The sequence below is a fragment of the Vigna radiata genome, chromosome 10 (genome assembly GCF_000741045.1).
Source record: "Vigna radiata var. radiata cultivar VC1973A chromosome 10, Vradiata_ver6, whole genome shotgun sequence".
Classification (NCBI taxonomy): domain Eukaryota; kingdom Viridiplantae; phylum Streptophyta; class Magnoliopsida; order Fabales; family Fabaceae; genus Vigna; species Vigna radiata.
The window spans coordinates 7,280,145-7,305,485 of NC_028360.1; the positions used below are offsets into that span (position 1 = coordinate 7,280,145).

At 33.3% G+C, this 25,341-nt stretch overlaps 3 protein-coding genes across 3 annotated transcripts; all 3 read left to right on the plus strand.

Moving 5' to 3' along the window:
* Positions 1 to 2,090: 2,090 nt before the first annotated feature.
* LOC106774739 (ABC transporter C family member 3) lies at positions 2,091 to 8,011 on the plus strand. The gene is made up of 10 exons (XM_014661778.2): positions 2,091 to 4,631; positions 4,803 to 4,889; positions 4,981 to 5,631; positions 5,835 to 5,999; positions 6,118 to 6,412; positions 6,517 to 6,731; positions 6,820 to 7,125; positions 7,238 to 7,301; positions 7,375 to 7,614; positions 7,704 to 8,011. Exons 1-10 carry the CDS (start codon positions 2,262 to 2,264, stop codon positions 7,820 to 7,822), a joined length of 4,512 nt encoding a protein of 1,503 aa, XP_014517264.1. The 5' UTR covers positions 2,091 to 2,261; the 3' UTR covers positions 7,823 to 8,011.
* A 5,874-nt stretch (positions 8,012 to 13,885) lies between these two features.
* Positions 13,886 to 15,435, plus strand: LOC106774740. Its single transcript, XM_014661779.1, has 4 exons — positions 13,886 to 14,502; positions 14,583 to 14,729; positions 14,814 to 14,985; positions 15,064 to 15,435. The coding sequence occupies exons 1-4, from the start codon at positions 13,886 to 13,888 to the stop codon at positions 15,433 to 15,435; spliced, it is 1,308 nt and encodes a 435-aa protein (XP_014517265.1).
* Positions 15,436 to 20,988: 5,553 nt separating this feature from the next.
* LOC106774741 lies at positions 20,989 to 25,168 on the plus strand. Its single transcript, XM_014661780.2, has 6 exons — positions 20,989 to 21,306; positions 22,695 to 23,113; positions 23,184 to 23,310; positions 23,396 to 23,671; positions 24,063 to 24,164; positions 24,263 to 25,168. Exons 1-6 carry the CDS (start codon positions 21,259 to 21,261, stop codon positions 24,983 to 24,985), a joined length of 1,695 nt encoding a protein of 564 aa, XP_014517266.2. The 5' UTR covers positions 20,989 to 21,258; the 3' UTR covers positions 24,986 to 25,168.
* Positions 25,169 to 25,341: the final 173 nt, after the last annotated feature.

Below are 25,341 nucleotides of genomic sequence, written 5' to 3' on the forward strand. Positions count from 1 at the left end.
CGATTATCACTTATGACAATCAATTATCCTTGCATTTTTGTTAAAAATGGTGAATTGAATGAAGAATGGACGTAGACCAAGCTTGAGGAGCTGTAGAAAGTGGTAATAATCAAAGTAAGATTAGTGGTTATGTTTAAGGTCAGTTTTGACTTGTGGTTGAGATTGAAGTTTGAATGAGTGTTGGGATGTACATGAGTATGTGGTTGATAAGCATGAGAGTGAAGGATAGGTCTATTTATTGTACTTAGTAAATCCTGAGTTTATCTGCATATAAGTGCTTCTTTTTGCTTTGTGTGCATAAGAAGGTTTGTTCGATTATTGAACCTTCCTTGTGTGGGGGTGATGGTGTTCTTCTTGTCCTTTTGTGGCAAGATTACATGTTTCTTAGCTGGATTGTGGGACTACTCGAGTAGATTTGTAGAGAAGGCTGCAAATTGATATGTAGGAATGGCTATAGTGAGGTAGGGTACAAGAGTGAGACTGACTCATTTCATTATGGTGTTCATGGTACACTAATGCTCATGGTGTTGTTCATGACTAGGATAGTCATGAGGGTGGGATATCTATGATGATGATCATGGTATTGGAGATTTTCACGTTGATAGTGATGTTACTATAATGGTTATAGTAAGTAGTTAGCATATGTGCTAATGAATGGATAAACAAGGGGTCTATGTGTGAGATGTTAGCATATGTGCTAATGAGTGGATAAACAAGACTTGGGATTTTTAATGAAAGATATTTTTATTAAATTTAAGACAATGTAACTGGAGTTATTTTAATTCATTCATTATTTCTATTATTTGAATAATGTAATGGGACAAGTTTTTTGGAATTCATATGCTTTGAATATGTTATGCATATATAAATGTTATGGTTTTGAAAAAAAAAACATATGTTTTTGCGCTATGATAGAAAGTTGAAATTTACGGTTTTTAAATAATTCGTGACACTATGTAAAGTGAGGTGTTACAACTATAAATAAATTAACAAAAATCATCTTTTTCATAAGAGAAAAATCATATATAGATGGATCAAACGCAGTGATGATAAAAGAGAAATCAAAAGAGATAGCACTAGAAAAAAAATCATAAATAAACAAGAGAAAAATTTTTAAAATAAAAAATTTTTCATTCAGGACACCGAAAAAAAAAAAAGAACAACGTCAATGCGATGAATAACTATTTGAAAAAAAAAAGGTGCATTGAATAATCGTTGAATAATGTTAATATTAACCTTATAATAAAAAAGATGTTTGCCTTATGTCAACTTTATTCAACAACTACCTTAAAAACATTATTGGAACACCTAACAGTACAACAACACAATTATCAAATTGAAGCACACTCCAAAAAACAAAATAAAAATAGTTTACTAGAAAAGAAGCAACACTATAAAACTTTGTGAAATCATAATAATTTCATTACTCTCATCACCTTATATTTTCTTTTAATTTTAAGTGAGTTCAATATAAATAAAATCAAGTTATCTCTTTCAAAATCTAAAATTTAACATATAACCTAATATCTCAAGATAATATTTTTTTCTATAAAGTAAATAAACATTCTATATTCTTATTACATTCCAACTTAATTAATTTAAATATTAATAAATTTCAATTTATCATTTGTCATATTATCATAATATGTTGATAAAATATAAGAATTTAGTGAAAATTTTTGCAAAAAAAATCTTTCAAGCACAAAATTAAACCATAACTGCATCGAAAATCGCATTGTTATACTACATTACCATTTTATTAAAATTCAGGATTTGTGGTACTAATACAATTTCTAAGTCAACTATCTCTTCCCACGCATTTAATGAATGTGTACTAAAAGAAAGTGACAATCTAAACATTGAATTTAAGGACACATTAACCTTGGGCATTTTCTGAATAAACTAAAAATTGAATTTATTGACACATCACGTTCTTGGTGAGACAATCTAAACAATGTAACTGTAATGATTTATTTAATATGGCAACTGCAATTAACTCACAGAACTTTTATTCAGATCACGTGCAATATGACATGCATCATGCATTTAGGTCAACTTTCCTTTCCCAACCATTTTTCCTGGAAGATATAACCTCCACTTTCTCTCATTTTCTTGCTCTTTCTTTCGTGTCTTCTTTTCATTCATTGACCAAACTTCATTGTCATCATCCATAACCAGAATGTCTTCATTCGGATACCAAGCCATTTTTTAGAATCCATGCAAGCTTCCCCTGCAAACACAAATTCAACTGTTGTACATTCATGATGTTGTTGGTCTCAACACTCGGTTCTCTTGCTCTTAGACATTTTGGCACTAGTCTTGTGACATATTTAGTGAAGCCGGTTTTCTTGCATGGCTTCTCTGGTTTCCTTCATCTACTGTTATTGGTGGTGCTTTTAGTGTCACTGGTGTGGAGGAAAGTCGCAGTTGGAACCAGAGAAAGTTCCACAATGAACATTACGTTTCCAAAGGCTCCACTTTGTTCCCTTCTTGTTTCGGCTATCAATTTTCTACTCTTTTTGTTTGATTACTTTTGTTGGTATAAAAATGGTTGGTCAGAAGAAAAGCTTGCGACCCTTTTGGATTTTCTGTTCAAAACAGTTGCTTGGGGTGTTGCTGGTGTTTGTTTGCACATGGAACTCTTCATTTCAAGGGAAAGAAGATTACCATTCTTCTTCAGAGCTTGGTGCGTCCTTTACCTCGTTGTTTCCGGGTATTTCTTTATAGTGAACTTTGCTCTCTATAAAGAAAAGCATTCTGCTTTGCCCCTTCAGAGCTTAGTTTCTGATGCGTTCTCTGTTTGTGTGTGTTTGTTCTTCTTTTACTTGGAGTTGTTTGTAAAAAGTGAGGGTGGTGTAGGAGATAGTACTTTACAAGAATCTCTTTTGGATACTGACTCAAGAGATGATGTGTTTGAGACAAAAGAGACCAAGGGGAGTGACACTGTTACACCTTACTCTAATGCTGGAATATTTAGCCTTCTTACCTTCTCTTGGATTGGTCCTCTAATTACTGTTGGAAGGAAGAAGCCTTTGGACCTTGAGGATGTCCCCCAACTTGACAAAAGAGACAGTTTAATTGGAGCTTTTCCAACTTTTAGCGATAGGCTTGAGGCACAATGTGGAGCTATTACCTCAGTGGACACACTTATGTTAGTGAAGTCATTGGTATTCTCAAGCTGGAAAGAAATCATTTACACAGCCATCCTTGCATTGCTAAACACATTGGCTTCTTTTGTTGGTCCCTATCTTATTGATGGTTTTGTTCAATTCCTTAACGGACAACGGAAATTTGAGCATGAGGGCCTTATATTGGTGACTGCATTTTTTGTGGCAAAGCTTTTGGAGTGCCTCACAAGGAGGCACTGGTTATTTAGGTTGCAACAGGTTGGAATACGAATGCGAGCACTGCTTGTGACAATGATATATAATAAAATTTTGAATCTTTCATGTCAATCCAAGCACGGCCACACTACTGGGGAAATAATCAACTTCATGACCGTTGATGCAGAAAAAGTTGGTGAGTTCAGTTGGCATCTACATGATCTGTGGTTAGTAGTTCTACAGGTTATAGTAGCCTTGTTGATTTTGTATAGAAATCTTGGGCTTGCTTCAATTTCTGGCCTTGTTGCAATTCTCATAGTAATGTGGGCAAACATTCCCTTGGGTTCAATCCAAGAGAAGTTTCATAACAAGTTGATGGAGTCAAAAGATGCACGAATGAAAACAACTTCTGAGATTTTGAGAAACATGCGGATTCTCAAACTACAAGGATGGGAAATGAAGTTTTTGTCAAACATAACCCAACTCAGAAAGATTGAGCAGGACTGGTTAAAAAAAGTTATATACTCGTTAGTCATGATCATATTTGTGTTTTGGTGTGCCCCAGCATTTGTGTCAGTGGTTACTTTTGGTACTTGTATACTTGTAGGAATCCCCCTTGAGTCAGGGAAGATACTGTCTACACTTGCCACATTCCAGATTCTCCAAGAACCCATTTATAATCTTCCAGAGACAATATCAATGATGGCACAGACTAAGGTTTCTCTTGACAGGATTGCATCTTTCCTTCGTCTGGATGAGATTCTATTTGATGTTGTGGAGAAGCTTCCACAAGGTAGTTCTAATGTAGCTGTTGAAGTAGTTGATGGGAATTTCTCTTGGGACTCATTTTCCCCTGGTATAACATTGCAAAACATAAATTTCAGAGTTTTTCATGGCATGAAGGTTGCAGTTTGTGGTAGTGTTGGATCAGGCAAGTCTACTTTTCTTTCTTGTATATTAGGAGAAGTACCCAAGAAATCAGGGATTTTGAAGGTGTGTGGAACAAAGGCCTATGTAGCTCAGTCACCGTGGATACAAAGTAGCACGATAGAGGATAATATATTGTTTGGTAAGGACATGGAAAGGCAAAGGTATGAGAAGGTTCTTGAAGCTTGTTGCCTAAAGAAGGATCTAGATGTTTTGCCATTTGGAGATCAGACTATAATAGGGGAGAGGGGGATAAATTTGAGTGGTGGACAGAAACAGAGAATACAAATTGCTCGTGCTCTGTATCATGATGCTGATATATATCTATTGGATGATGTGTTTAGTGCTGTGGATGCTCACACAGGATCTCATCTTTTTCAGGTAACTCATTTTCTACTGTAATTTGTAGTAGAGTGTTATTATTCTATTGTATTCTTTGTATGTATTATAAAACGGAAACTTTCTCAAGCATTTTGTCCAATGTTCTCAAAGTACCATGGCCATTGTACTAGTATTTCGTTAAATGACCCTTTTAGTTTATGTATATGACAGGAATGCTTACTCAACTATTTAAGTTCAAAGACAGTGGTTTATGTCACTCATCAAGTAGAGTTCTTACCTGCCGCTGACCTTATTTTGGTGAGCAGTTCTCAGAGCTATGCTGTCATTAATTCATTTAGTTTGCTTTCCTTCTTCATATATTTCTCATCAGATTATGCTTTATGGTTAGGTCATGAAAGATGGAAAGATTATTCAAAGTGGAAAATACGATTATCTGCTCAAGTCAGGCACTGATTTTATGGAACTTGTTGGTGCTCATAAAGAAGCTTTGTCTGCACTTGATTCAATAGATGGAGGGAAAGCGTCTGCTATAACAAGTACATCAAAAGAGGATGTAAGTTTCGTTGTTTCTCAAGGTATTGAAGAAAAGGAAGTAAGGAAAAATGAGAAAAATGGTGGAAAAGATAACAAACATGACCCAAAAGGCCAACTTATCCAAGAAGAAGAAAGAGAGAAAGGTAAAGTAGGGTTTGCAGTTTATTGGAAATATATAACAACAACATATGGAGGAGCACTTGTACCACTCATATTGTGTGCTGAAATTTTGTTTCAACTTCTTCAAATTGGAAGCAACTATTGGATGGCTTGGGCAACTCCTATCACATCTGATGCTGAGCCAACTGTTGGAGGAAGTGCCCTTATATTTGTATATGTAGCTTTGGCCATAGGAAGTTCTATCTGTGTCCTTGCTAGAGCAACACTTGTTGCCACAACTGGTTATAAGACAGCTACTTCACTCTTCAACAACATGCATCTCAGCATTTTCCGTGCTCCAATGTCATTTTTCGATGCCACTCCAAGTGGGAGAATCCTTAATAGGGTACGTGGGGTGGAACTATGGATGTCACACTATCCATTCCATTTGTTATGATTTTGAGAACAATATATTAATCCTTCATATATTTTCGATTACCATTGATTAGTTAACTATTAGTCACAAGAACTTTACTAGTTGTTTTCACTTTTCAGTGTTTATAGGACGATTTTTCTCAAAAACATGAATAAACTCTATGCTCTTTTCAGGCTTCTACTGATCAAAGGGCAGTGGATATAGACATTCCTTTTCAAACTGGATCGTTTGCTGCCTCTATAGTCCATCTTCTCGGAATTGTAGCAGTAATGTCTCAAGTTGCATGGCAGGTTTTCATTGTCTTTATTCCCATCACAGCAATCAACATTTGGTATCAGGTACTTTGTTTTGCACCATGTTGTCTTTGATGACAGGATATAAAGATGTGACTGGATCATTTGCCAGATTTATTTATCACGCTTTGAGTTGACATCTTAAAAACTTACCATTCATCAGCAATATTATCTACCAGCAGCCCGGGAACTATCACGTTTAGTTGGGGTATGCAACGCTCCTGTCATTCAGCACTTTGCTGAAACAATATCAGGTGCATCAACCATCAGGAGCTTTGATCAGGTGCCAAGATTTCAGCAAACAAATATGAAACTGATGGATGGATATTCTCGCCCCAAGTTCAACAATGCTGCTACTATGGAATGGTTGTGCTTCCGATTAGATATCTTGTCTTCCATCACATTTGCCTTTTGCTTGATATTCTTGATATCTATTCCACATGGGTTCATAGATTCAGGTATGAAACTCAAATCCAATATCTTATTTACCAATCAAAATTGTGTGTTCATAACAGGGCACTTGACCATAATCGCGGTACATTTTTTTTTCTTGCTTTTGAAGGTATTGCTGGTTTAGCTGTAACCTATGGCCTTAATCTGAACATTATACAATCATGGATGATATGGGAACTTTGCAGCTTGGAGAACAAAATTATATCAGTGGAAAGAATTCTTCAGTTTTCTTCAATTCCTAGTGAGCCTCCTCTTGTTGTAGAGGAAAACCGGCCACATGATTCTTGGCCATCATGTGGCAGGATTGATATTCACAACCTGCAGGTAATTGGACTTCTCAATATGCTAGCATTTTAATACGTTCTTCTTCCGTTGTTGATTTACCAAACTTGAGCCAAGTTACTTGATGAAGGTACGTTACGCTCCACATATGCCATTTGTGTTGCATGGCTTTACATGCACATTCCATGGAGGACTTAAAACTGGAATTGTTGGGAGAACAGGAAGTGGCAAATCAACTCTCATACAAACACTATTCCGAATTGTTGAGCCTACTGTTGGGAGAATTATGATTGATGGCATCAACATCTCATCCATTGGACTTCATGATTTGAGGTCTAGACTGAGCATTATCCCTCAGGATCCAACCATGTTTGAAGGTACTGTGAGAAGTAATATGGACCCACTTGAAGAGTACACAGATGAACAAATTTGGGAGGTGAGTTGGTTTCATTTGTCACACAAGAAGAGACTGGATTCTATCCAAAACATTTGACTTGTGGTTGTTCTTCAAATTAGCAGTTTCTTCATATTGGAATTCTCTTATGTAGGCCCTTGATAAGTGCCAACTTGGAGATGAAGTCAGAAGGAAAGAAGGAAAACTAGACTATGCAGGTCTGTCTCATAACTTTGTTGAACATAAATCTAAATGAATTTAGTTTAAATATACTCACAATGGATGCTGCAGTTTGTGAGGATGGAGAAAATTGGAGTATGGGTCAGAGGCAATTGGTATGTCTTGGTAGAGTACTGCTTAAGAAGAGTAAGGTCTTGGTGCTAGATGAAGCTACTGCATCAGTTGACACAGCTACAGATAATTTGATTCAGCAAACTCTTAGGCAATACTTTTCTGATTTCACAGTCATTACAATTGCCCATAGAATAACTTCTGTCATTGATAGTGATATGATTCTACTACTTAATCAAGGTGAGAAGAGGCTTTAATGCTACATTCTTCTTTGAACTTAAATCACTTTAATGTACATTTGTTCATGATTTCAATGGACATTGTTGCAGGACTAATTGAGGAGTATGATTCTCCAGCAAGGTTGCTAGAGGACAAGTTTTCATCTTTTGCTCAACTTGTAGCAGAGTACACCACAAGGTCCAATTCCAGTTTTGACCAACTAAAATAAGAGTTTTTCCCTTTTTCATCTTTGTTTAATGAAATCAAGTTTGGGAAATTACAAGGATAATCAGTGTTTAATGATGTTTGCTTATGATGTTCACCTTAGTTGTCTTAGCATTGAGTGGAACTTTTATATAGTAATGCATACCTCCCCTCTCACAAATAATAAATCCCCCAAAGTGAACACATAAGTAACTACCATCCATTTGATATTCCTTTCACACCATTCTATTAAGTTCTTATCAGTGAATTAATGTAGAATAAGAACATTTATGAATAATACAATTCAAAAAATCATAAAAAAGAAATTTTTTAAAGGTCAAACACACTGAACTTGACAGATGCCTGTTAAATTTAATTTGATGCTGTTACATGGTGATCTATCTGTCCCTTTTATTTATTGTTAAACCCTAGTCGCAACCCAAAATATTCTAAGTCTCTTCTTTTATTTTGAGCTACCTTTTTCTTTAACCGGTTAAAGTTGGGATTTTTCATTATTAGGGTTTTTCTTTGCATCAGATTCTACTCAGTATTTTTCATGCTCTTCTTCTTAAATCTTTTTATTTTTGTTTTTGTTTAAGCTTCGATCTTTCTAACAAAAAGTTTGAATTTTTCTTTACATTAGATTCAACTCTCAGTTTTATTTTCTTTAAGAATGCAAAACCAAAATTTTTATTCTTCAATGTTGATAAGTTGTTGGTGTTTTAGGTGGCTTTGTCAAACCTAACAATGCATAAAAAACAACAATGTTCTTCCCATTTAACATGCCTTACTAATTAATTATATCCTTTTTATTTTTCCAAATCAATCATACTCCTAACCTAAATACCTGCTCTGTCCACTCAATTTTTTAGAATGTATTCACATTTTAATTTATTAGAAGATTTTTTATTAGTTCTGTCGGTCTCTGTTTTTTTTTTAAGTTAAATTTAAAATGGTAAACATGATTTAAATGATTAAGAACTTTATATTGTATTATTTGAATGATAATATTTTAATTTAAATTATTAACACTTATAAATTAAATTTTAATTAAAAACTTTAATACATATATTTTTAATATATATATATATATATATATATATATATATATATATATATATATATTAAAACAACTCAATTGTTGGAAGTCCCACATCGACTAGAGATAAGGCCAATTTATAATATATAAGTGAGGTGCAGACCTCACCTTACAAGCCGTTTTGTAGGGTTGAGTTAGGCTTAAAGTCAACTTCTAATATGGTATCAGAGCCATGGTTAGAGCCTATCCATATTTCTTGTTTCTTGGGCATTTCTATTCCACCCGTTGTCGGGTCGCTATTGGACCACCCAATTTCTACTATCACTTATGTACCTTCGAAAGCACCTTTAGCTCTTATGCTCTCATGGTATAATAACTAAGATTTCTTTACTACTGATTTCATATAGAATCTTTCCAAGAAAATCATAAATCATATAAAGCTTGTTAATATAATAATGAAGTTTAGCTTATTAAAAACGTTGAAGTCAGTTCGAGCATATGCCCTAAATTAATCACTTCATCATTAACTAAATCTCTGAGGAAATGAAACCTTACTACAATGTGTTTGCTTCTGCCACAAAAAGTAGGGTTTTTAGACAGCTGAATAATTGAATTATTGTTGCATAAAATCCCAGTAGCTTTTTTCTTTTTTATTCCAAGATGCTCTTAAATTCTTTTAAGCTAAATACATTGACATACACAGAATGTTGAAACAATATATTCCATCTCAGTGGTAGATAAGCTTACTATAGGCTGTTTCTTTGAAGCCCATGATACAATTGTTGTTCCTATCATGAAAACTCCCTCATATGAAATCTATTTTTCTTCCTTTTTGATAGAAGAGACCATATTCAATTGCCTTTAAGATATCTGAGAAGCCTTTTAACTGTGGACCAATGAGATTCCTTCGGATTAGCCATGTATCTACTATTTAAGCTTGTTCCAAACATTAAGTCTGGATGTGTGGTTGTTAAATACATGAGGCAACCAATGAATTGCTTAAACTTTGTAGTATCTATTGGAGTTGCCTCATCATCTTTGGATAACATGGTTCCTGGTACTATGGGATTTCGCATGGGAATGTCGTCTAACATATTGAATCGAGCTAGTATCTCCTTTGCATACCTTCGTTAGCAAATAAAGATGCCTGCTTCATTTTGAATAACTTCTATTCCCAAAAAAATATAGCATCCTTCCCACATCTGTCATATCAAACTTCAATTGCATTGATCATTTGAATTCTTCACAAATATCTTTGTTATTGCCAGTAAAGATTAGATCATCCACATACAAACTAACTATTAGGATACCGCTTCTAACCTTTTTCGTGAACAGAGTGTGTTCACTGGCACAACGTTCAAACTGTTCTTTAATAAAATACGCTTCAATTTTACTATACCGAGCTCGTAGTGCTTGTTTGAGCCCGTATAAGGCTTTTTAAAGTTTGTAGACTTGGCTTTCTCTTCCTTTCTTAATAAAACAGGCGGGTTGTTGAACATAAATCTCTTCTGTAATTTCACCGTGTAAGAATGCACTTTTTACATCGAGCTGAAAAACTTCCCATGCATTTTGAGCAGCCACAACTAGTAACATTCTCACAGTGTCAAGTCTCGCAACAGGGGCGAAAACTTTTGTGTAGTTGATGTAGTAGGTTTGCGCATAACCTTTGGCTACCAATTTGGCTTTGTATTTTTCTACATGTCCTCTTTCATTGAGCTTTGTTTTGAAGACCCACTTCACTCCTATGGGTATCACTCCATTAGGTGGATCAACTAGTTCCCACATATTGTTCTTCTCAATAGCTTTCATCTCAGCATCCATTGCTTCCCTAAATTTCTGGCTTGCATTTGCTTCTTCGAAAGTGTTAGGATCCTCAGTTGTCACCATTGCTAGTAGATTGTCTTCTTCTACACGTATATTAGTTTCATAAATTTTTAACCATGCAGGTTGTCTCCGTGTTCTCATTACCCTCCCTTCATTTGGATTAGTGTGCTCTGAATCCAAAGTTGGTCCAACTATTTTTGTTTCTGGTTCTGGATTGTTTGCGTTATCTGCAACTGCTACGCGTTGTAACCCCTCACCATCATCTTTGTCTTGGTTTTTCACATCAAGAGTAGTAGTCGTGCATTCAGTTTTGTTCCCATTCCAATATTAAACAGACAATGTAATCGAGCTTAAGTTATAAAATCTGTATATAATACTTAAGTTATATACGGATAAAAATCCGTATATAATAATCCGTAGATAATATCCATTTTTCTTGTAGTGAATTTCAATGCTTATCTTCTTCGAATACCACATCCCTACTAACAATCACCTTTTTTGTAATGGGATCAAAAAAATTTGTAACCTTTTGTCTCATCACTCACGCTTAAGAGAACACATTGGCGACTTTTGTCATCCAATTTCCTTCATTGTTGGTCTGGAATATGAACATACGCAATGCATCCAAATATGCGAAAATAATTTACATGAGGTTTAATTCCACTCCATACCTCTCCAAGTGTCTTGTATTCAACTGTAGTTGTGGGACTCCTATTCTGGATATGAACGCGTCATTTTATTGCCTCAGGCCAGAAGGTCTTGGGGACCTGTTATTTATGAAGTACGACTCTTATTGCATTCATAATTGTTCTGTTCTTCTGCTCTGCAACTACATTTTGTTGAGGAGTGTAAGCAATTGTGAGTTGTCTGGAAATGCCTTATTGGTCACATAATTATGAGAATGCTTTAGATGTGAACTCCCCTCCTCGATCAGTCCTTAAACAGACAATGTAATCGAGCTTCCTTTTTGGCACATGCTTTAAATATTTTAGATGCATTAAACGTCTCAGATTTATCATGAAAAAAATAAATCCATGTTTAGCGTGAATAATCATCAACAAAACTTAGTATGTACCTTTTGCCGCTGTTTGATATTGGTGAAATGAGACCACAGATATCTGCATGGACCAATTGAAGTCTATTTGATGCACACTGGGAGCTTTGTTTTGGTATTGTGGTTTGATGTTGTTTGCCCACGAGACAAGTAGTGCGTACATTTGTGGACATGTTTAGCAAGGGTAGCTCGATCACCATTTGTCTTTGAGCAAGTGTGTGGAGTCCTCTGAAATTAAGATGTCTGTATCGTTTGTGCCATAGTTGGCTTTCTTCCTCGGAACAGTCTTCGACTTGTAAGCACTTGGACTGTTTAGGACACATCGAAGCTGATAAATGAAACATATGATTTCCTCTCATAGTGGTAAGGATAATTAACCCTCTACCAGGATGAAATATTTTGCATGATCCATGTTGAATCAAGATCGTAAGCATGGTTATCGAAAACGCGAGTTATATTGTTAACTCGACCGAGTTTACGAGTTCAGACAATGCTTTCGAGTTAACTTGTAAGAAAACTCGGTTTTAGAGTAGGATCGGTAGACTCGGTTGTTGACTCGCTAAACTCGCCTAAAATCGTGATTTTGGTTCCGATTTTGCGAGTTTGAAAAAAAAATCGAAAACACAAAACGATTCGTTTTTAGGACGCATCAGAATAAGTTTTTTAAAACATTCACTCACTGTTCATCTTCTTTCTCGCGCTCTCGCTTTCTATCTCGTTCGATCTCGTCCTTCGTCACTTCCTCGTTCATCAAGTTCACAGTCCGCCGCGTCGTCGATCTTGACGTTCGAACTCAGCCTTCGTCGCGTCATCGATCTCGACGTTTGACCTCGCCTCTGTCGCACCTTCGTTCTCATCCCTGTGGGTTCTGTAAGTGCAAACCCTCTATCACTAAAATCTGAAGTTTGGTTTCATGGGCACTACAAGTTATATTTTAAACACTTTTATGGCACTGGCACTCACAGACACTGCAACATGTATTTTTTTTTTATTGATTTTAAGTTGAGTTGATGTCACGGGCCAACAACATATTTTTTAAACATTTTAATGGCACTATGCAACTGTACTTTGGGTTCACGGGCACTGCAACTTATTATTTTATTGAATTTAAGTAAAGTTGATGTTGCGTTACGGGCACTGCACTGCACCAAATAACTTTTTAATAGTATGTTACGGGCACTGCACCACTTTACATCACAACATTACAGTGCATCATTCTTTTTAATTTTTTCAAAAATAAAGTGTTGCACACTGCAGTGTTAAAAAAACTGTGCTGCAACAATATTTTTAAACTTTTGGACATTTTATTTTTTACATTTGTAGTGAAAAAGCTTATCTCACTATGTCGGGAAACACATCAAATTCAGGAGAAGTTAATCCAAGTGTATCTTCATCAGTTAGAAGTAGAAGTAAAAATGCTCCGGGAAATCGATATGATATTGGATGGAAACATGGATTTGATGTTAATGGCAATGGAAGAAAAGTGAAATGCAACTATTGCTCAAAGATTGTAAGTGGAGGCATATTTAGATTTAAGCATCATCTTGCTGGAACTAGAGAAGATTCTGAGCCTTGTGCTTCTGTTCCGGATGAAATAAAAAATTTGATGATAAAAATAGTTGCAGAAGCTAAGAATGCTTCATTAAAGAAAAGAAAGATAAATATCGGTGAAGACGAGGAAGAAAGTGAGAGTTTTGAAGGAGGACACAAGGTATTCGGTTTTAAAGTAAAAGAAAAAGTTGCTACTACTAGTAAGGGGGGAGTTCAAGTAACTATAAATCAAATGATGAAAAAAGGATACAAAGAAGAAGTTGATGCTCAAGTTGCTGAATTCTTTTACACCAGTGCCATTCCTTTTAATGTAATTAGAAATCCAGCATTTGCAAAGATATGTGAAATGATTGGTAAGTATGGAGTTGGATACAAACCATCATCTTATCATGATATTAGAGAGAAGCTCTTGAAACAAGCTGTGAAGAAAACAGATGAAAATCTTGAGGAATATAAGGAGGAGTGGAAGAAAACTGGATGTACAATTATGTCTGATGGTTGGACGGATAGGAAAAAGACGTTCTATTTGCAACTTCTTGGTGAATAGTCCTAGAGGAACGATTTTTCTTTATTCACTTGACACTTCAGACATTTCAAAAACAACTGATAAAGTTTTCAAAATGTTGGATGATGTTGTCGAGTTTGTTGGAGAAGAAAATGTTGTTCAAGTTGTCACTGATAATGCTGCAAATTTCAAGGCAGCCGGAGAGTTGTTGATGCAAAAGAGGGAAAAATTGTATTGGACTCCATGTGTAGCACATTGCATTGATTTGATATTCAAAGATTTTGAAAAAAATTTGAAGGTCCATGAATTGACCATTAAGAAGGGAAGAAAAATTACAACTTACATTTATGGGAGATCAATGTTGATTTCCTTATTGAAAAAGTTTACTAAAGGTAGAGACCTTATAAGACCGGGTGTGACTAGATTTGCCATGGCTTATTTAACTCTTTCTTGTCTTCATGAATTGAAGGCATCATTGTTGACAATGTTCAGCTCTGAGGAATGGAAGACAAGCAAGTTTGGAACTTCACAAGAGGGGAGAAAAGTAGCACATGTAGTATTAGATAGCCAATTTTGGAAGAATGTCTCCACATGCTTGAAAGTTGTTGCCCCTCTCATGGTTGTCTTAAGACTAGTGGACTCAGATGTAAAACCTCCAATGGGTTTCATTTATGAAGAGATGGACTATGCAAAAGAGAAGATTAAGTCTAACTTTAACAATATCAAAAAGAGGTAAATTTTCAAACTTTTACTCATTCAATGTTTAATTACTTATGTGTGAGATTATTTCTGATATAGCATGATTGATGTAGTTATGAAGAGGTTTGGAGAATAATTGATGCTCGATGGGATAATCAACTTCATAGGCCTTTGCATGCAGCTGCCTATTTTCTGAACCCTCATTTCCACTATGAACCTAACTTTAGATCTGATGATGGTGGAGAGGTGAAAGAAGGATTGTATTTTTGCATGAGAAGATTGATACCAGATATGGTAGAAAGAAGAAAAATTAATTTACAAATTGTTGAATTTCATAATGCTAGAGGACTGTTTGGAATGGAAGATGCAAAAGAGTGTAGGAAAGAGTTAAATCTTGGAGAATGGTGGGACATGTTTGGTGATGGAACTCCAGAGTTGAAGAGATTTGTTATTCGAATTCTAAGCTTGACTTATAGTTCTTCTGGATGTGAGCGTAATTGGAGTTCATTTGAAATGGTAATTTAAATTATTTTTAATCTATAAATTCCTTTATTATGTTTATATCTTCACTAAAAATATTATATTTCATTTTAGGTTCATATAAAGAGAAGGAATCGTTTACATCAAAAAAAGATGAATGATTTAGTTTATGTTATGTATAACTCCAAGCTGAAAAGTAGACAGATTCGAAAAACTATAGCTCTTCCATTTGATGACATAGAATCAGATGATGAATGGATAGCTGAAGAGACAAATGATGTTGTTGAGATTGATCAAGTTGAAGGTGAAAATGATAGTGAAAATATTCACTTAGATGGAGCAACAACAGATCCTGTTCTAGATGCTCTTGATCTTGATAACATAACATTTGGGAACAATGAGGATGCACAACATTCATCAGAGGAAGAGTTAGATGAGGATGACGATGGAGATGATGATGCCATTATTAGAGGATTAGAGGATTAGGCATAGAGACTTTGACATTTCAATTTATGTTTTACATTATATCTTTATGAACAATATTTCTATGAACTTATGTATTTCAATTTATATAATTTTGTTATCTTATTTGAATTAGGATGTCATTTATATTTTTTTTTTCATACAAAGTAAACTCTTACGAGTTTACGAGTCGAGTTTACTGGACTCTCACGAGTTTACGTAAACTCTCGAGTTTGACAACCTTGATCGTAAGACCTTTCTCTTGTAATTGTCCGAGACTCAAAAGATTGGTTTTAAGTTGTGGAACATAGTAGACGTCTGAGATGACATGAGTAGTGTTCCTTAGTTGGATCCGAAGGCTCCCTTTAGTAGTCACTTCCAATGTAGTATCATTACCAAGCTTCAAACTTTTATGGAGTCCTTCCTCATCTATTTTAGTAAACCAAAGTTTATTACCGATCGTATGATTGCTACAACCTGAGTCGATAAACCAATCTTCCATTTGTACCAGATGTGTCACCTCTTCATATGCAACCAACAAAACTTCATCCTCAGTGGTTGTTGCTTCTTCAAATGTCGCCCAATGAGCTTGTTTTGCTACTCCAGGGCACTCATATTGGAAATGGCCTAGCTTGTGGCAATGAAAACACTCAATGAGTGCTTTATTGAAAGGGTTTTCGTCCACATCCTCTTCCTCGTCCTCGACCTCCTTTGCCATTGGTACGACCACGATCACGACTTGCCCAATCATATTGCGTAACTTGCAGTACTTGTTCTTCTGATGGTTGAGAATCTTGCATTCGTTGTTCATGCACAAGCAGACTTCCATGGAGTTCATCAAGACTCAAGGTACTTAGGTCATTGGGTTCCATGGAACATACCACATAGTTGAATTTTGAGGTTAAAGACCTGAGTTGCTAACCACTATATTTAAGTCCATTGATTCACTGTTGGCTCTCATTTCATTTACAACACTAAGTGTGTGCCCAATGTAGTTGTCGACTTTCTCACCGCCCAATGTAAAAAAGTTTCCATAAGTCATAGTGTCCATCGAAGTGTGAGATAGCTGGTTGAACGAATTTTTCTGAAATAGATATGACTCTTCACACTCTTTTCTCACTCTATATCATTTTGTATCAGGCTCCTTAATAGAGCTCTAATACCAATTGTTAAGACCCTAAGAATATGGAATATGTTGATGCAATTAAAGTTTTTGTAAAAACTGCATATTTTATTTAGATAATGAAAATGACATTTATAAGTCTTTACCAAAAAAACTGAAAGAAAAAAAGAAAAACTTAACAACCTATGTGAATAGTGGACGAAAATACAACACCTTGTACTTATTCTTCTTAGAAATCAGGATGCAGTTATTTAACAAATACTAAAACATAAAAGTAACTAACAATTATTTTAATTATTTTATTGTAGATGTTCTTAACCTTCTAATTTTGAAGAATTTATCAATCTTGAATCATGATAATATTTGGTAGAACAAAAAAGTGCATTTTACTTGAGTAGATTTTTTTTCTATATTGATTTATCAAAACAAGATTGAAGAAAAAATGAAAAATAGTTAAAAATTTAGATATAATATAATTATTGATAAGTTTAATAATTTGAAAGAAAAAAAAATCTATTAAATAACCTTATCTCCAGAACCTAGGGAGGTGTATTTTGAAATTCAAAATTTACTTAAATAATTTCATTACTTTGCGGAACACTTACAGAGAATTGGGTAACAATTTAGCTTTTCAAGATATAAGCTTTACAAAATAAAATTTGATTAAAATTGGAAACTGTTTTAAATAACTTCTTATGAAATCAATTAAATTGCGATGAGAGAATTCAGTTTTTTCTGCATAATTTGTTTTTTTTCTTTTTTTATTAAGATTGTTTAGTTTGTGGAAGTTCTTTACCTGAGGGTCATGCTTTGTAGTATATATAATTATCGTAAAACTTCATTACCATATTTTTATTTGAATAATTATCATTGAATAAAAAAAATATCAAATAAATTTTAATAATTTTAAATTGTCGATTTTTTTTTAGTTTATTTTGATTGTTACATTTTGGTTATAGTTTATTTATATTTTTTAACTATAATTTTTTATTAACATTTAATGATATTTTTTATTGATATTGTCAAAATTATTTAAATAGATATTGGTAAGGGTATTTTTACAATTTTGACCGATTGGTTTATTTTTATTGACTATTTTTTGTTAATATTGACTAAAAAAATTATTCAATAAGTATTGATAAATAATAAATTCTAGTAAATGTTGACTATAAATTTCTTCAACCAACATTAGAAAAAATATTAGCAAATTATTTACCAATAATAAGAACTGCGTTGGTAAAATAAAAAAATAATCACTATATATATGGATAAAAAATAATCTTTTTAGTTTATATTCACAAAAAATATAATTTCTATGACATTGGTCAAAATGATTAAAAAATCAAAATTAGTTAATCTAAGAATATTTTAATCTTAACTATATTCATAATCATAGTAAAAATCGAGATATAATGAAATTACATGAGAGGAAAATCAATTAAATTTGAGAGGAAAATTGAGATTAAATTTTTTTTTTTTTTTACTTTTTTACATTAAATTTGAAATTCTTTACAAACATTCAAGTTAAGAAAAAAATAAATAGTCTTCAATATCATTATCCAAATCCCCATTATATTTTTCACATTTTTATATTATTATTAGAGTTACAAAAGCAACACATATTCATAACTCAACATTTATTTCATTATTTATGATATTAGGTAACTTACTAAAAATCTTTTATAATTTTTTTTATGTAACATCTTAATTAATAACATATAATTACTAAATGAATATCACATAATTAATATTTAATAATAGATAACTCAAAAATAAATATTTTCTTATTACAATTATTTTATCATATATATATATATATATAAATATAAAGGGTACTCTACAATTAAGAAATAATATTACCAAATCAAAAGTATATTAACGTTTTCTTTAAAGAAGAAGCTTATACAAATCAAAAATCATCCTAGATGTATACTGCGTCACTATCATTTTGAATTGCATCAACAACTACATTAGTCATATCATTAACACTATAAACAAAGAAAATATGTAAAGAAAATAAGAAAAAAAAACTAATGTTCAAAAAGAGCATCGTAAAACAAACATAAAGATGTTACCATATATAAAGATTCGTACTAAACTCAATTAAATGGATACATATATTGATATCAGACTCTAGTGACTTATGTACTTGTGATGGTAAAATAGTTTGTTTACTCAAACTACTACACACAAGATTAGTATGTCGATCATCTTTGGCCAAAATAAAACTTTTAGACTAAGATCTCCTACATTTCTCACCACATACCTCACCCCTTTCTACTTGAGATTGTGTGATTATTATAGCGATATCATAATTCTCAATACTAAATTCATATATCAATACATACAATAATGAAACACCACCATAGAATCTCCCCACAAGATCATGGAATTACACTAAACACATATATTACTCATCATCATTACAATATCATACGTGAATAAACCTAATAATACTCTTAGACATGCATAACTTACATTACATTCTATCTCAACTGGACAAAGAAGAAGAAAATTTCAAACATACACACTGGTACTCAAAGGTGGCACCCAACACTAGACTTCTCGCAAATGGCGGCATTCAGCATCATTCTTCTTGCAAAAAGAAATGCTTAGTGACACCCTTTTACCACCCAACATCTTGTAAATAAATTACTCCAAAGCATTCACAAAACTGAGTGTCCAATGTCACCCTCTACCACTGCTCAAGCTATCACATTCATAAAATAGGATGTCCAGCTTCACCTTGACGTCGCTTAACGCTATACCAAATATTATATATACCTACATTTTGTACTTTTTAAAAGAACTTATACCTATTCAATTTATCAAATTAGTACTCTTTTCTTAGTGAATTAGTTTAAAACAGTTTTAAATATGAAAACTTCATACACTTGACTAATTACTGAGATTATAACTCTCTTAAACACAAAAAATCAAATCCAAACCAACAGGTTCACAAACCAAACATTCAAAACAAAAAGTGTCAATTCATCATACAACATAAGAAACAAGTTAGTCAACACATAATTCAATGATCCAGTCAATTCACTAAACAATCATAAAATTCTATATTTCAAGTGCAAATTAGCTTCTTATGTAAGAGACAAACTAAATTGTTCAAAATTCCTTAAAACACATTCATATGTACATGAAGTCCTATGTACTCCTAGGAACAACACAAACACGATCATAACACACTATTAATATCATTGATTAGTAGAAACTGTTATAAAAGACTCAAACATTACATGCGAACAAAGATGATTCACATGCACAGAAAAAATGTACAAACCAAGAAAAATTACAAATCATCAACTTATCCTCTTGAAAAAGCTGACTGAACAAAATTAAATAATTCGTCTCAAGGATCACATATCTTATCTTTAAACAAATGAAAAAAAAATAAAGAAAAGAACTCTAAATGAAACTTTAAAAAAAATATTTTTAAATAAAATAATTAAATAAAAACTCTATTTATACTTTAAATTTTAATATTAAAATAATTAAATTTTACTATTTTAAATATATCATCTATTCTAAAAATACTATTCTTTATATGGTTATATTTTGAATAGTAAAATGAATATAGTTGATTTCACAAATAAACTAAGTCAAAAGCAATTAATTAGCCATTCTCAAAATTATGATTTTAAAAGTTTATTGGAACAGTGTTGGTTGAATTAAAAAAAGAAAACTAACTCAAAATTTATTCTTTTCTTGTTCGTTTTGTTTTAATGGAAAACACTTTTTATTCATGGGTTGATAACTTTTGCTATAGACAAAGCCATTCATTTTCTAAGACCATACTGAAAAACCATTGAACTCAATAATATCAATATAAGGGTGACTAAAGATGCTAGCATAATGAAGCTTTTGGGACTATATACCCTCTTTGTCATTAACCTCACACATGCAAACCCTTATTGTTTCTTTGAGTACTATCTATTTTAACTTATTTAAAATGAAACATTGAAACCCAAAAATCATAAAGTATTTGTTAAAAATGTTTTTTTTTATATGAAAAATAAAGAGTAAAAGAGGAATAAATTCTATCCTTAAAAAATGTTACAGAAGAGTGTAAAATTACAACTGTTTCACTAAAGTAAATACAAATACAGTAATTTAAGAGAAAAAAAAATGTCCCAATAGATTGTTAAACAATTGTTAATAAATTTTTCCAAGGAAGATGGTGCTAATATATTTTCCTCCTAAAAACAAAAAATTCTTTTGAAAACAACTTTTCTAAACACAAGTAAATAAAAATTGAATCATATAAATTAGGTTAAACTTTTTTTTTTAATTTTTCATAAAAAAATAATAACTACATTATTTGGCTTTCATTCATTCAAATTTCAGAAAAGAAAGAAAGAATGATTAATGAAAAAACTAATTCTTTCTCAATGCTTAAGAAAGAAGTTTATCATTTAATAACGCCGGAAAACAACCGAGTGAAGACTGGTTTGGAAGAAGTGTAGCCACGCTTTCATCGGTTTTCGTGTGATCAAATTCCCAGATCATCGTTTTATATAAAAACCAATAAATTGGCGTTTCAAATTCTCACTCTCTCACTCACTCTGTGTATTTTGCAACACCTTTCTTCCATTTTCACATTATGTAAAGATCGGTGCTATACTCTCATGGCTTCTTTATCTTCCATTCTCTATATTGGGTTTGTGTTTTTCTTTTTCATATGTGTGAGATTTCTGTAACGTGTAACTTGTATGGCCAGAAGAAAGAGCAAAGCTAGCAAAAAGTTAACTAAACGCCAGGTAATGTTGTTTATTCTTCATTTCGTTGATATTATTGGGCCTTCACAATTCACCTTTATGAGTACCATTGTTTTTGCATGTCATTGCGTTTGCATGTCTTTTTAGAAGGAAAAAAATGTTTTTTTATTCTCCATACGGATGCATAAAAGGCATAGAAGGTTTGGATTCTTCCTTTTAGAAGTGTTTTAGACTAAAAATACACACAAAAATGTCATTCTCCAAAATATCTTTAATCCTGAAAATGCTTTTTACAATGTTATACGCAATCGATCAATATTTTCTAGCTTCAAAAGAGAACACTGGATTTAGCCCCTTTTAATTTTAAATAACTATGATGATATGTTAGAAAGGAGATAATAAATTCACGTGCTTCCTCAAATCTGGGCACTGATTCATCCTCGTGAAAATGGAGTGACCTTGACTATTGCTGACACCAGGGGGCTGAAATAACTTTTTTTTTTTTTTTTTTCATTTTTATTGACACTAGTTTCTGTTAATCCTCTGTTGTTTTAGTGATTGATTTGAATGTAAATCTTGTGTTATGGCTTGAATGCGAGTCTCTCGTATTCTGTTTGGTATAATCGATATTGTAAACCCAATGAACTCTTAATTAGCAAAAAGCTCTTGATTTTGTTTGGGGATAGATAGTTCAAGTTGAGTATAAAAAGGAATATAACTGCTGATTGGATTAATACATTGAAACTTAGGATTTAAGGGGATACGAATTACTTTGAATTTGGAAAGGTTTGGGTTAAGGAGGTACTTTGAAGGGAACTTTGCTTCTTTATCTTGCTATATGGAAGATTTTCTTAAATATATATATGTAATTGTTGTGCATGAATCTGGTGATTGATATGCCTTTTGACTGCTTTTGATGATGTGGTCTTTATAGTTCTTTTATTATGCTGGAGTGAGTCCACCACTCATAAAGTCTGTGCTCTTTACTGTTCTATTTCATGTCTGCTTTGGGCGTGCCATGTACTGCTTATTGTTGAATTTTGAGACTATGAATAATTTTCCTCGTATATTTTTCCATGCTTGCTAGGAACAAGCTTCCTTGTTAAGTTGATGGGTAGCTTGCATCTCCCTACAATTTCTGCTGGATTGTCTTTGAATACTATTAAAATTGATCTCTATGTTTTACTCCTGCAACTCAATCATCTGATTTTAGTGTATGCACTGAATGTGGGGTCTAGAAGGTGTTTTAATTGTGCATGTTGGCTTGGTTTCACTCATCTTCAAGTCATACCTTAAATCCTAACACATGATATAAACTACATATTATGCTTTTTGAGTTGTATAGTTTGGCTATTTGTTTTATAACGATCTTTCCCTTTATAGTCATGTTCTCCACAAAGTCTAAATTGTTAATTTTGTGATAATCGTAGATGACAGAGAAATATCAGAATAAAGGAAAAGTTCCTAACAGTCATGCAACAAAAAAGCGTGGTAGACCACTAATGACCTCTCAATTTCTAGAAGCACACACAACAGAATCCAGTTCTTCTGATCCATCTGCTTCGACATTTGATGGCGCAGCTCCATCTCCAATACAAGGGGTACAAACACCATGTACTCCACAACCAACAAATTCCGATAATTCATATGCAGGACGTATCTTTGAGGCAGATGTTGGATTAGAGACACAGAGCAAAGATGACAAGCCAATACAAGGGGTACACACAAAATGTACTCCACAACCAACAAATTCAGATAATTCATATGCAGGACGTATCCTTGAGGCAGATGTTGGATTAGAGACACAGAGGAAAGATGACAAGCCAATGCTACACATTGATGGGCAAGGGTATGTTCTTGTATTTTGTTACTTATTTACATTTTGAAAACTTCTGTCCATTAACATGTAATCTTTGCAGATTTTTACCTTCACGCCTTGCTGCTAGTGGGATTGGGGATATCATCACAAGGTATTATACTGGTCCTTGGCCATCTTGGAGGAAGATACCAGCTAGAACAAGAGACTCGATGTTTGAGGAGTTTTTGGTGAGATTTCGTATGTTGGTGACTACAAAAAGTTGTATTTGCATGTTTACACTATTTTAGCTAACTTGTTTACTTATATATATAGACAAAGTTTTCCGTTAGTCCACCAGATTTCAGGTTGGCAAAACGGAATTTTCAAATGCGAGCTTCAATATCCATGACCAGTAAGCTAGTTAAGGCTCGAACCACACAGGATAAACCAAACTGGATTGAAGATGGAGTCTGGGAGAAATTGTGTGAGCATTGGAAATCTGATGGTTTTAAAAGCAAGAGTACCCAAGCGAAAACTAATCGGGCATCTAATTATGCAGCATCTCACACTGGTGGCTCTATTTCTGCATCTCAGCATAGAGCTAATATGGTAAAGTTGTTACTAGATATAATTTATCATATTGTTTATATCACGACTTAGTGTAAAAAAACCATTTTGCATCTCAGCATAGAGCTCTTTTAAGTTAATTGTTTTTCTTATTTGTGTAAGCCTTATAATCTGGAATAAATTTAAGCACTACACGCATAATTCCAATGTTTAAGGTTTCTAAGTTAAGTGCTTTACTTAATTTTTTGTCTTACAATCGATCCCACCTTCTTTAAAACATGATTTTTTTTCTTGAGCAATATTTGGTTCTTTGTTTTCAGGGATAAATTTTGTTAAGCAACAATGCTTAACTTTTAACAATCTTTATAAGCAACTGTGGAGATGACTTTAAAATCAAGCAACTCCTGAATTTGTATTCTTTTTTCCGTGTCAGATTAAAGAGACCGGAATTGCCCCTACCCCATTGGAGTTGTATCGTCGCCTCCACCAACACAAGGACAATACATGGGTGGACAGCAGATCGAAAAATCTAAATGTAATGAACCCTAATATTTACAATCATGTAACTTTTTACGTGGGTTCTATTCTATTTTGAATTGTTCTAAAACTTTATGCTTATATTGATGATGACAGGAGGTATTTACTCACACAATGAAACTATTGACCAAAAATGCACTGGCACAAGGAAAACCTCCGCCAAATGAGTTGGATGTCTGGTCTGATGTGGCTAGATCGAAGAAAGGAAAGGTGTATGGGCTTGGAGAAAAATCTGCAGCAGTTGGAGGAGGGCAATGCCCTCATGCTTCATCTTCATCAATGTTGATTAGAAAAGAGTTTGGTGAACTTGGAGTAGAATCTACAGAAGTTAGAGGAGGGCAATGCCATCATCGTTCATCTTCACCAATGGAGTTGATTATAAAACAAGAGGTTGATGAACAGAGGAAGGAGATGGAAGAAGTAAGAAAAGAAAGAGATGAGCTTCAGACCAAAGGTTCAAATACTGAGAGGCATTGTTCATCTTCATCAATGGAGTTGATTACAAAACAAGATTTTCATGAATTGAGGAGGGAGATGGAAGAAATAAGAAAAGAAAGAGATGAGCTTAAGACCAAAGTTTCAAATAATGAGAGACATGGTTCATTTTCATCAATGGAGTTGATTACAAAACAAGAGTTTGATGACCTGAGGAGGGACCTGGAAGAAGTAAAAAAAGAAAGAGATGAGCTTCATATCAAAGTTTCAAATACTGAGAAGCTTATAGAGGAAAACAATGCATTGATTCGACAGATGATGGAAACCATCAATGATCAGTCCATGCTATCCATACACTCTAGAGGAAAGGCAAAACTGAGATGAGTGAGTCATGATGTTTGGATAGGTTGATTTTGGAGTAAGAGGAAATGAAAGTAGTAATTTAGGAAAGATTTCTTAAGTTTCATGGGTTTTGGATGACACAATTTTAAGAGTAATATAACACAACCCGCAGAAATTAATCTAGTCTACAACTAACACTTTAATATATATTCTTTTTCTTTTTTATTTGATTGCCAGTATAAAGAAATACTTTTAAGACAATTTTTATTTTTTTTACAATTCAAAGTTTTATCGGAGACTAAAGTTGTAAATTCCATTCGATGTTGATATATTTTAGAAAAAGGATTTTATAAAATCAAATCTTAAAGTTATGATTCACGGGTTGAATGAAGATGTCT